Genomic DNA, 11,822 nt, shown 5'->3' with positions numbered 1-11,822 from the left:
GCAGAGGCGGCATGAGACTTTATTCTGGAGACTTCCATCACTGCGGGAGGGGTGAATTGTTGAGGGAGGGGGAGATTAAAGAGGTGAAGTGGAAGGAGCGCCAATTCTGACAAGAGTGGGGGTGAGGGGATGACAGGAAGTGTGGGGAGAAGGTGAGGCACTGGGGACAAGGGGGAGGGGCAGAGGGAGGAAAGGGCTCCAGTGGGAGGGGGCAGGGAGGGGAGGTGAAGGCACTGAAAAGGCCAAAGCCTCCAGGTTGAGGTCTGGGAGCAGGCAGCGTTTTCAGGAAAGGAGGCAGGCACAGAGCGCAAAGCCGGGGGCTGGGGACATGGATGGCGTCGCGGGCCCTCTGGAGGCCTGCTGCCTGGTGAGGGCCTCCTCACTTTCGGGCGCCCAGTGCCAGGGCGATAATGAAGCCCACGACCAGAAGGAACATGGCGACAGAGAGCAGCACCGTGATGACTACCATGCCCCCCGTCCGGGCCATCCCCAGCCCAATGGATTCCATCTTCCTCCCTGTCAGAAGACAGAGACAGAGCGGGGAGGCCTTCGTGGGCAGGAAGAGCCCCTATCCTGACCCCACGCTCTCCGTCTCATCCAGCCATCCTTCGTCCATTTATTCATCCAACCAGCCAACTGATCCACACATCCATCACGCAAACATTTACGAAGCAGCTTCTATGTTGGTCACTGAGGGTACAGAAATTAATCGGGCGCCATCCCGACACGCATAGAACCTTTAGTTTATGAGACGAGCCAACAGGCACTTAAAATGCCAAGGGCTTAGCACGAGGACATAGGTACAAAGAAGCTAAGGGGGCACAGGGAGAGGCAGCCGGGGGATGGGATGGGAGGGCCAGGGGAGGTTTGGGGGACCCTGATGTTACTTACGAGGAAGCGTGGACATCGGGATCTCTCTACTGGACTCAGTGGATGCCCCCTTCGTCACTAGGTAGGAAACGCTTTTGTAGTGGGGTTTGAGAGAGAGAGTGGAGACTCCTCAGTGATTATCTGGGACTTGGAAGAAGACGGAGCCCAGGCACCCTCCTTCGTAGTCATGCCCTCCTCCAAGAAAGGCCCCTTCTAGACGCCGTCAGCTGCACCCTCACTTTCTCCCCCAGGCTGACCATATCACCTCCCACCAAATGTTAGGACTCAGCTTCTCTTCCTATCAACCCCCCGCCTCCGCCAACAGGTGCCCCAGGCCTGGATCTGGTACCTACTAGTATTTGGTTCCTGGCGCGAGGTTTGTCACCTGGTATGCACTGAGCCGGGTGACGGTGAAGCCAGCCCCACTGTCCACCACGCTCACCAGCTCCCGGCGCCCACGGCACGGAGGCACCATGAAGCTGGATTTCACCACTGGACAGGAAGTCAGGGGTGAAGTCGGGGTCATGCTTCTGGAAGCCCCAAAGAGAAGGGGCAGCAGAGTATGGATGGCTCAGGAGAAAGGTCTACAGGAAGGCAGGAGTGGGAGAAAGGGTGCTGGTGGCGGCCTGGGTAGGGGTCTCTGGGGATTAGGGGGCCACTTTGGGAGGGGGGGTAGCAAACCTTTGCTGTCATTGGCTCTCCGGACCATCAGCGTGGCATTGCCCCCTGTGAGGTGACAGGGGGGCAAAGCAACTAGCAGGCTCTCCGTCAGTGCCGGGGACAGCAGACCAGAAACGCTTGAGATGTTGAAGTCTGCTGGGGAGCCAAGAGGGAGTTCGGGGTGGGGGCACGCAATCCCCTTTCCTGGCCCTGACCCCTGGGGGCCATTTCTAAGGATGCAGAGTCCTCCCCTGCCGTGCTGCAGTCGGCCGGCAGAACACAGGCCTTTGCTTGTGTGACCACCAGGTGGCAGGCTTGGGACGCAAAAGCCGGGTCCTCCGCCAAGCGGCCAGATCGTGGGTGTCAGTAGGGGGCAGAGGTCAACCTTACCCCAATCCTTAGCCCTGGGCCCTTCGGCACATCTCTCTGCCTCCTGGGTTTGGAAGAGGACCAGGAGTGTCCCCTGGGCTCAGTGACTGATGCCTGGTCACTGCCATCATCAGCTCCCCACCCCCAACCAGCCAGGCCAGCTCTGCTTTGGGAGCCCTGGAAGGCCCAGTGCCTCCCCTCCCCACACCCCCGTCAGGTAAGGCAGAGACCTGCAGCCCCCAGGGCCAGGACAGTCAGCAGAATCAGGTTCAAGGGCAAGGTCCGGAAGGGCAGCGGGGATGCCATAGCTGGGCTGGGAGCTGGGACAGGTGCTGGCAGGCTGAGGCTTCCTGAGGCAAGTGAGGCCTGGCCCCTGGGGTGGCTGATTTTGTCTTGGGGTGGGAGTGGCTGGAGGGGAATCCTGTCCAACCTGCCCTTTGGGTCCTACAGCCTCAGGGCAGGCCCCCAGACAGGTTTTTCAGGATGGGGAGCTGGCTCTCGGGTCAGAAGTGGGGATGCCCTGGCTGGATCTTGCTGGCTTAGTCAACTGCAGAGGGGCAGAGTAACTAAAGTGGGAGGCGGAAATCACCCCTTCTTCTGGGACTCCCGCGTGTTAGGGCCTGAGTATTCTTGCCTGTGCGTGCATCTGGGGCATGGCCTGTGGAGGACTGGCCCCCTCAGGTATGGGAGTCTTCCCGGGAGTGCAGCGAGTTATGAGATTGCCGTGGCATGCAAGAAAAGGAAAGCAACGCTGAGGGGCTTCTGCCAGGGCCTTGGCCGGGCAAGGATGGGAGGGAAACTGAGGCTGGTAGGAGGGGACAGGGGCAGCAGACCCAAGGGCTCCTCTTCATGGTCTCCAACGAGGCTCAGGTACTGCTGCTCTGGGAGGAGCTGGGCCGAGGGACGCTAGGGAAGACTTCCAGAGAGACCGGAGGGGTGGCCACCAACCCCATCCAGCAGCGGTGGGCACAGTCAGCCTGGCTCAGCAACCACTGTTGAAACGATTGAGAATAAAGAGGAGAAACAGACCCGGTAAGAGAAAGTGAAAAAGAGACACAACTCCTCTGACCGCATCCCCCAGCCCTGTGCTGGATTAGACCGGAGTGAAAGGGGAGTTATAAGCAGAGAGCAAGGAGAGACGAGGAGAAAGTGCCCACTGTGGACATGAGCCAACATGTCCCTACAGCCAAGGGGCTGCAGATGTCACAGGCTCCTTTTTGCAGATGTGGAAACAGACTCAGAGAGGAAGTCACCTGTGCGAAGCGGGATACTCCACAGGGAGAGGCCAAGAGCTGTACAGACAGCGCTGATGTAGGTCTCTGTGCCATGAACTATTCTGTCTTCCCCAGACCCAGAGAAGGGCCAGGGTCCTGTAAGGAAGCAAAGGGTTGGTGGGGCTGTGTCCTTACTCCGATGGTGGGAAGAAGGGTAGGTTCAAAGCCTGGAGTGTGAGCCCGGGGTGGGGGGGTGGGGGTGAGGGTAAAGATAGAACTCACAGACCCAAGCAGAGGGTCAGAGGGTCTCAGACCAGCGCTTCTCCACATTGAATGTGCCTATGAATCACCAGGGATGAGATGCAGTTTCTGATTCAGTGGGTCTGAGGTGAAGCCTGAAAGTCCACATTTCTAACAAGTTTCCAGGTAACATCAATTGATGCTAGTCTGAGAGGCCCACACTTTGAATTGCCAGATGTTCCATATTGCACCCCGTACACACACACACACACACACACACACACACACACACACACTGGTGGGGATCAGGGGCAGGTGTGTTTCCCCAGTCTCCCAGAACAGGCTGCCTTGGGGTGAAGAACTGAATTCTGTTTTTCCGGCATCTTGGCTTTTGTTCCCTTTTCCATCAGATCCTACCATCATTCTACAAACTGAAAGAGGACTGTTTGCACGTTGAGGAGAACTTTGGAGAGAGGGAAGAAGTAGGTGGTGGCATTCTAGGAGCGAGGGGATCTTCCTGATGCTCGCTCTTCAAATCCCATCACTAACCCGGAAGGATGTTTATGCTCAGGCTTGGGAGGTATGTCTTCCCATTTCACTCATAAACCAAGAAGCAGAAAGAAGAGGTCGGGTTTCTTGCAGGGTGCGTTGTGTTGGGTCCACATCTAAGCCCCCATCCCATCTGAAATCATGAGTGGGGCAGAGTGGAGTAGGGCAGGGCAGAGCCCTGGCCGGATTTTAAAGGGATAAGAGGGCCCTGTGCCTTTAAGCCCTCCCTTCTCCCTCCAGCCCCCCTTCCCCACCCGGCCCTCCCCAGGTTTCTGGAGGAACTGAGAGTTGCGTCTTCTCCCTGCCCTGCCGAGCTGCTCACTGGCTGCTCTGGAGGCTGTGCTTTGCGGTCTCCATGGAAACCATTAGTTGCTAAGCAACTGGAGCATCATCTGTGCTGAGCTCTCGCATCTAATTATCCCATCACAGCGGCCGAGAAGGGTTTGGGGAGCTGCGAGGAGGGGGAGGCCAAGCGCAGGAGCAAGAGGATAACTCTTTTAGCAGAGCAGATTCATTGACACACGGAAGTCATTTAAAGCCACAGCACCCTGTGCCTCTGGAGGATGTCCTCACGATTTGGAGTAAAGGAACCAGGGCCACAAATGTCTGGAGTTTCTCTCTTGGACCCACACCTCCTAGGCTGTCTCCCCCTCAGATTCTTGATTCTAAACTCACACAAGTTTTCTCTTCTGCCTCCTTCCTGCCAAGCTCCATACTCAAGTCAACAAACATTTTATTAAGTACCAGAACTGTGCTAGGCACCAGGTACGCAAAGGCAAAATAAGTTTCTGCCTTCAGGGAGTTCTTAACCTCTCTCGTCTGCCTGGACTAAAAGGTTAGCTCTTAAAGCAGACCTACTCTTTCTGAATTATGGTACTTTTTATCTTTTCTAGAATGTAGTAGTTTTGCAGCCACGGGATCTCAGATGGGAACCCAGCTCTGTCTGGTATACCGATGGTTCTTGCTCCGGATGCCACTCTTCTGCTTGCCAGTCAGTTAAAAACACGTCCACTTGGGGCGCCTGGGTGGCTCAATCAGTTAAGGGTCCGACTTCAGCTCAGGTCAGGATCTCACGGTTCTTGGGTTCGAGCCCCGCATCGGGCTCTGTGCTGACAGCTCGGAGCCTGGAGCCTGCTTTGGATTCTGTGTCTCCCTCTGTCTCTGCCCCTCCCCTGCTCAAGCTCTGTCTCTGTCTCAAAAATAAATAAACATTAAAAAATAAAAATTAAAAAAAACCCATGTCCACTTGACTCCATGGGCATGTGAGCCTCTGATGGGGACTATTGTCCTCCTGATGATAGGTGATACCATTTTGAACCTCAGTTTTCTCACCTATAAAATGGGAAGACTCATTCCTTCTCAATCATCTAGCAAGATATGACAGGTGTAAAAATGCTTTAAAATAAAAGTGCAGAAGGAATATTGGCCATCACTGTCACAGTCGGTGGGAGTAGACTGGGGGAGTCCTGGGGACTTGGATCGAGAAGTAATATGCAGGGCTTACCAAATGTTGGTCTGATGGGAAATGGCAGGGCCTCAATCCTTGAGATCTGAGGAAAAGGCTGGAAGGAAAGGAAAATCTGTGTGTCATTCAGGGTTGAAAGAGACCTGGATGCTCCTTTATTTTTTGTAATGCTCCCTATGATACAACCACTTACCCCAAACCTTCTTCCAGCTTTGTGACCATGTTACCTACCTGAGTACTCTGTTGCAGTTTCCTCCTCTGCAGAAAGGGCCTAAAATCTGTCTCACTGAACTAATATGACCATCACTCAAGCTAATTTATTTAAGAATGCCTAGCATGATATCTGGTTCAATAAATATTAATTTAAGTAATTCATCTTATCTTCTCCTTTAACCCTTACTGCAGATGAAGTCTAGAGGCTCAGAGGCAATAAATGAGTTTCCTGAGGTCACAGAGCTAGTAGGGAATGAGGTGGGATAGAATTTGATCAGTAGAGCTGCTCAGAATTTGATCAGTAGAGCATGCGACTCTTGATCTCAGAGTCATGAGTTCAAGCCCCACGTTGGGTATGGAACCTACTTAAAATTAAGTAATTAAAAGGAAGAAATAGGAATTTGTTTTCCCAATTCTGGCATCGATGCAGGGGGAAATGGTTGGGCGGGAAAGGTAGTGTGAACGGGAAAGTGACGGAGATGTGAGCCAGCTGTTCCTTGTATGCTAAGCATGCCACCGGGGTCCCAGGCACACAGGAACTGCCTGCTCACTCGTGTATTCATTCAGTAAACATCTGTCAAACAACTGCTCAGTGGTAGTTGCCATGACAGGTGAGATACAGAGAGGACAAGAAGGCATTCCTGCTCTCAAGTTGCTGAGTTTTGGAGAATGAACTGGAGGTAGCCTGGCTAAAATAAGTGTAAGAAGATGGGGCGCCTGGGTGGCTCAGTCGGTGAAGCATCCAACTCTTGGTTTTGGCTCAGGTCATGATCTCACAGTTCATGGATTTGAGCCCCACATCAGGCTCTGTGCTGATAGCACGGAGCCTGCTTGGGATTCTCTCTCTCTCTCTCTCTCTCTCTCTCTCTCTCTCTCTGCCTCTCCCCACTTGAGCCATCTATGTCAAAAATAAATAATAAACTTAAAAAAAAAAACTTTTAATAAAAAAAAAAGAGAAATCAGTGGAAGAGGATATTCCAAAAAGGGAACAGCGTATGAAAAGACTCAGAGAAGTGAATTATCCTGACACTTTCTGGGAACCGTGAACAAATACACCTTGGCTAGAAAGAGGTCTTCAAAGATGAGTGGGACAATACCCCTCGCCAGCAGCTGGGTCGCCGGTGGCATTGGATCCTATACTAAGGAGCTTGGTTTTTACCCTAAAGGAAACAGAGAGCCTCTGAGGAGTTCTAATTGTGGACAGAGCATTTTGGAAACAGTGTGGGAAGGGATTGGCAGGAGGTAATGGATTGGCATATTGTAGCAGGGTTAGTCTGTGTGACCAATAGAATTCAGCAGGGGCAATGGTCACTTCTGAGGCTAGATCCTAAAAGGACTTGCACCTTCCTCTTGCTCTCTCTTGGACTGTTCACTCTGGAAGGCATAGGAGCACCCCTACGGGGAGGTCCCTATGGCAAAGGATTGAGGCCTCCTGCCAACATCCAGCCTGGAACCGAAGCCTCTAGACAAGAGCCATGAGAATGAGCAAGCTTGGAAACAGATCCTCTAGCCCCAGTCAAGCCTTCAGATGACTGTGGTCCAGGTCAACGTCTTCACTGCACCTTCATAAGATACTCAGCCAGAACTGCCCAGCTAAGTCTTTCCTGATTCCTGACTCTCAGAATAATATTTGTTCTCACAGGCTGCTAAGTTCGGGGGTACGTTGTTATGTAGTAATAGACAACTGATACAAAGGGGAGGACTGAGAAATGTCCACTGGGCTGGGCATCTTGAAGGACACACATCTTTCGAAGCAGCTTCCTGTAGGTGAGGAAGCCAGAAGCCAGACTGCAAGAGTCTAGAGATGACCGGGAGGGGAGAAGCAGAGGTAAAACAAAGGAAGACAAGGAGACAAGGAAGGAGAGGGGAGTTTGGGATTCAGAAAAGGCTCACCTGCTGTGTTTTTAAAGGTAAAGGGGCACCTGGGTGGCTCAGTGGGTAAGCCTCCAACTTCGATTCAGGTCATGATCTCGCGGCTTGTGGGGTCAAGCCCCACATGGGGCACTGTCCTGACAGTGCAGAGCCTGCTGGGGATCCTCTGTCTCCCTTTCTGTCTGCCCCTCCCCTGCTCGTTCTCTCTCTTTCTCTCTCTCAAAAATAAATAAGCATCAAGAAGAAAAAAAAAGGTAAAGACGTAGGAGAGAGAGGGGTGTGACTGGAGGAGGGAGAAAATGGGGTTCAGATCAGAGGTGGAGTCATTAGCCTTTGGCCATAGGAGTGACACTCTCAAAGCAGAGAGAAACTAATGGGGCAACAAGGGAGAGAAATGCGATACTTTTGTGGAGAGGGGGTGGGGGGAGAACCACAGGAGGAGTCAAGAAGCGAATTAAGGGAGCTTGTCCTGATGGCTCCACTTTCTCTGGGAAGTAGGAAGCTCAGTGGGGAGAAGGGCTTGGGGCCTGAAGAGGGGTGGGAGTTTGAGTAGCTATTTGTGGGAAGAGGACACAGCTACCAGGGGCCTTGAGGAAGGCTGTTTGGTGGCTGTGGCCCAGCTGAGCTTGGGGACCACTGGTCTTCAGGGGCACTGGCTGCATTAGTCAGGGTTCTCTGGAGAAACAGAGCCGACAGGATGTGTATATATAGAGAGAGGTTTATTTTAAGGAATTGGCTCATGTGATCGTGGAGGTTTGGCAAATCCACAGTCTAAAGGGGGAGGCAGGCAGGCTGGAGACCCAGGAAAGAGTTGCAGTTGGAGTCCAAAGGTGATCTACCAACAGAAATCCTTCTTTGGGGGGCAGGCGAGAGGGGAAGTCAGTCTTTGTTTGTTCAGGGCCTTCAACTGATTGGATGAGGCCCACCACACCATGGGATAATCTGCCTTCCCTCAAAATTCACTGATTTGAATGTTAATCTCGCCCCAAAAAACATCTTCACAGAGCCATCCAGAATAACGTTTCACAAAATATCTGAGCACCGTGGCCCCGTCAAGTTGACACATAAAACTAACCATCACACTAACTTTGACATTTTGGGAGTTTTTCAAATTACACGACAGCTTGAGTGCAGAAATGATACAACTGTCAGGTTGTCCAGACTCAAGGCACGGAAAGTTGAGGGTATTGGCGAGCCTGAAGGGTTGGAGAACAAGATAGGGCTAGTTACGGAAAGGAGTGACTGGATGTGCCAGGAAGTGGGGCGCTGAGGGGTGAGGTCAAGGTCGAATGAAGCATGGGCGTGTGGACGGGGACAGGAGGGAGAGTGGCGGCCATCCAGGTGGCTGCTGGGGAGAGAAAGTCGAGGCCCTCAGTGCAGCTGGATGGATCACAACATTGTGAGGTCGGACAGGGGCTGTGGACCCCTGGGGCCAGGCAGGTAACCAAATCAGTAAAACAAGGTGAGTGAAACTGAACAACATACATCTTTGAGGCCAACTTTGCCACTGGGTGCCCCAGATGGTGTCATCTGGGACAGGGTGTCGGAAGGGGAGTGGTGTTTTGCTAGTGAGCAAGGAGGAAGCATATTTGAGGCTGAAGGGATAGAGGCTGCAGGGTTGTCAAAGCAGAGGGGTTCCCTGTAGCCAGTGGGGCAGAGCCTGGCAAGGAGGGATGGCAGTGGAAGGAGAGGGAGGGGAGGAGCAGATCTAAAGAAGCAGATCTTCTGGGCAACCGCCCTGCAGAGGCCTGGCCCACCATGTTTTTCAGACTGTCAGGAGCCCCTGACAGGGTTTAAGCAGGGAAGTGGCAAAATTCAGTATTGTAGGAAAGGCAGAGGCTTGACTGCGGGGGTAATTAAGCCTCTCCTTAGGCCTAAAGGAGAGCTAATCGACCCAAGAAGTAATAGTGGCCCGAATGAATATGAATTAATTTATTCAATAAATGTTTCTTACATGCCTTTGTACCAGTCACTGTGCTAAGTACCGGGCATTCAGAGGTGAGCACGATTGCTCTCCCGGAAAATTATGGTATAATGGGAGATACTGAAGAGTCCACTATTTCACTGCAGCAGGATTTCAGTAGAAAAAGTAACGCTAACAGCTATTATTTATCGAGTGTTTACCACATGTCAGGCACTGCACTAAGTCCTTCCTATATTTTCTTGCTTAACCCTCCGAGCAAACTCTGTGGGTGGCTACTGTTATTGTCCTCATTGTATTAATGAGGAAACTAAGGTCAGAGACACTAAATGACTTGCCAGAGAGGCTCCTCACTGAAAGGGTAACTTACATGGGCTTGGGCAGTCCTGGAGGGCTTCCTGGAGGAAGCAGTAAATAAGTGAAGATCTGAAAGTTGAGTAGGCATTAGCAGGGCGAAGGTGGAGGGAGGAAGGAGTGAGAGGGGAGACTGTTCTAGGCTGAAAGAGCTGCAAATGCTCATTAAGCGACTGGAGGTTTAAAGTGGAATTTGATGGAGGGCACCTGGGTGGCTCAGTCAGTTAAGTGTCTGACTCTTGATCTCAGCTCAGGTCTTGATCTCAGGGTTGTGAGTTCAAACCCCATGCTGAGCACCACGCTGGGCATGAAGCCTACTTAAAAAAAAAAAAAAAGAGGGGCGCCTGGGTGACTCAGTCAGTTAAGCGTCCGACTTCAGCTCAGGTCACAATCTCACGGTCTGTGAGTTCTCCATGAGTTCGAGCCCTGCGTCGGGCTCTGTGCTGACAGCTCAGAGCCTGGAGCCTGCTTTAGATTCTGTGTCTCCTCTCTCTGACCCTCCCCCATTTGTGCTCTTTCTCTGTCTCAAAAATAAAAATAAACATTAAAAAAAAAAAAAGAGTGGAATTTGGGGAAGTCACTGGAGAAGCAGCCAGGACCAGATGAAGAGCTTTGTAAGCCCGTTTAAAGAATTTTAATTTTTATCCTAAGGATACAAAGAAGCCCCTTGAAGGATTAAAACTGGAGAGTGTCATGATCAAATTCGTATCTTATAAAGATGATTTTCGTTGTATTGTAGAGATTGTGTTGGATGAGTGGTTGGGAGATATTTTAGATGTCTCTTGACACACTGTTGAGATACAATTCTGGGCAAGAAATGACCGAAGAGAAAATTCTAAGGCGATGGTTTGGCTGGGAGGGCTATGGGGCGGGGTGGGGAGCAGGGTGAAGGATGCCTCCCAGGCTGTGGCTTGGGCAGCTGGGTGGATGGCGGCACCCTCACCAGCTGGGGTGCAGGTGGTGGTGGGAGGAGGCTTTTCTGGGAGGGGCTGGAGATCTGCGATTCCCGGTCTGGACCTCAGGAGGGCTGTGGGCCCTGGTGTGACAGCTGCAGCCTGGGGGAGGAGCGCGGCCCAGTGAGAGGACAAGAGCAAGGACAGAGCCTGGGGAACACCACTAGGGTCAAAGGCAAAGAGGAGCCTGCCAAAGAGACTGAGAAGCTTCCCTAGAAGAAAAAAGAAAAGAGCCAGGAGGCAGTGGTGTCCCAGGTCCCCAAAGAAGAATGCTTCCAGGACCCGTGGCCCACAGCAAACTGGTTCATAGGGCACCAGAGAGATTCGAAGCGTGCTCCTTGGCTTTGGCAAGTAGAAGTCATGGAGATTGCTTCAGTCTGGGAGTGAGGGTGTGTGGATGAGGACAACGGGGCTGGACCAGAGGGTGTTGAAGGACTGGCTGTCTGGGTGGAGCTGGGTCTGGGGTTCAGGGAAGGGCCAAGGAGGGCAGGTGTGAAAGAGGAGGGTAGGAGTTGGGGGGGGGGACTCCCTTCCACCCCCTCCCCCGTTCTTTTACCTCAGGCCGGGTCCCCTTCTAGTTGTCTGTAGAAACCTAACATGGGCAGGGGAAGGAGGTCAGGAGGGTTTCCTGGGATATTGGTGGAGTGTGAAGGGGTGAGCCGGTCTGGGTCAGTCTTCCCTGGGTCACGTCTGCAGAGGAAGGGGTTCTATCCCCTCATCCCCCTCTACAGGGGTGAGGGGCAGAGACCTGGGAACTCAAACCCAGCGAACCGGTGGGGGGGCCAACAGAACTGTGACCTTTAGCCCCTCTTGGGGTCCAGCTAATTTCTGCCCCAACCCCCCCCCCCAGCAACTTCCGGGTTAGGCTGTGGCTCCAGCCAATCCCCAGAGAGAACAGGGAGGTGTTTCAAGGTGGCCACTAGAAGGAAAAACAAGGCGTGTGGGAAGGGGTCAGGATCCTCTAGAACCCCACTCCACCCTCTGGCAGGGAGGGGTAGTCTTGGCACGGCTACCCAAGGTCACAGCCCTGAACTCTGCCTTCTCCCATCTCCTCAGGCCCTGTTTGATATGCACATCAGATCCGGTGCCCTTTACAAAACTGTTATTTGTACAGCCGCCCCAGGGAGGGGGAGGGAGACAGG

General features: G+C 52.8%; 1 protein-coding gene across 5 annotated transcripts in view; it reads right to left on the bottom strand.

Moving 5' to 3' along the window:
• UPK2 (uroplakin 2) overlaps positions 1-11,822 on the bottom strand; it is a 22,448-nt gene continuing 10,626 nt past the window's right edge. For 2 of the 5 annotated variants that reach the window (XM_040483235.1, XM_040483236.1), the window contains 7 exons: positions 5,407-5,464; positions 3,153-3,269; positions 2,130-2,891; positions 1,552-1,683; positions 1,224-1,362; positions 892-962; positions 1-516 (listed from right to left, as the gene is read on the bottom strand). In XM_040483235.1, coding sequence (XP_040339169.1) covers positions 380-516; positions 892-962; positions 1,224-1,362; positions 1,552-1,683; positions 2,130-2,205 — 555 coding nt within the window. In that variant the 5' untranslated portion in view covers positions 2,206-2,891; positions 3,153-3,269; positions 5,407-5,464 and the 3' untranslated portion in view covers positions 1-379. The remainder of the gene's footprint in view (positions 517-891; positions 963-1,223; positions 1,363-1,551; positions 1,684-2,129; positions 2,892-3,152; positions 3,270-5,406; positions 5,465-11,822) is intronic. The other 3 variants (XM_040483237.1, XM_040483238.1, XM_040483239.1) reach the window with 2 other exon arrangements.

This window comes from Herpailurus yagouaroundi, unplaced genomic scaffold, assembly GCF_014898765.1.
Source record: "Herpailurus yagouaroundi ecotype Mexico unplaced genomic scaffold, PumYag 161, whole genome shotgun sequence".
Classification (NCBI taxonomy): Eukaryota; Metazoa; Chordata; class Mammalia; order Carnivora; family Felidae; genus Herpailurus; species Herpailurus yagouaroundi.
This window is presented reverse-complemented; position numbering and strand designations above follow the sequence as displayed.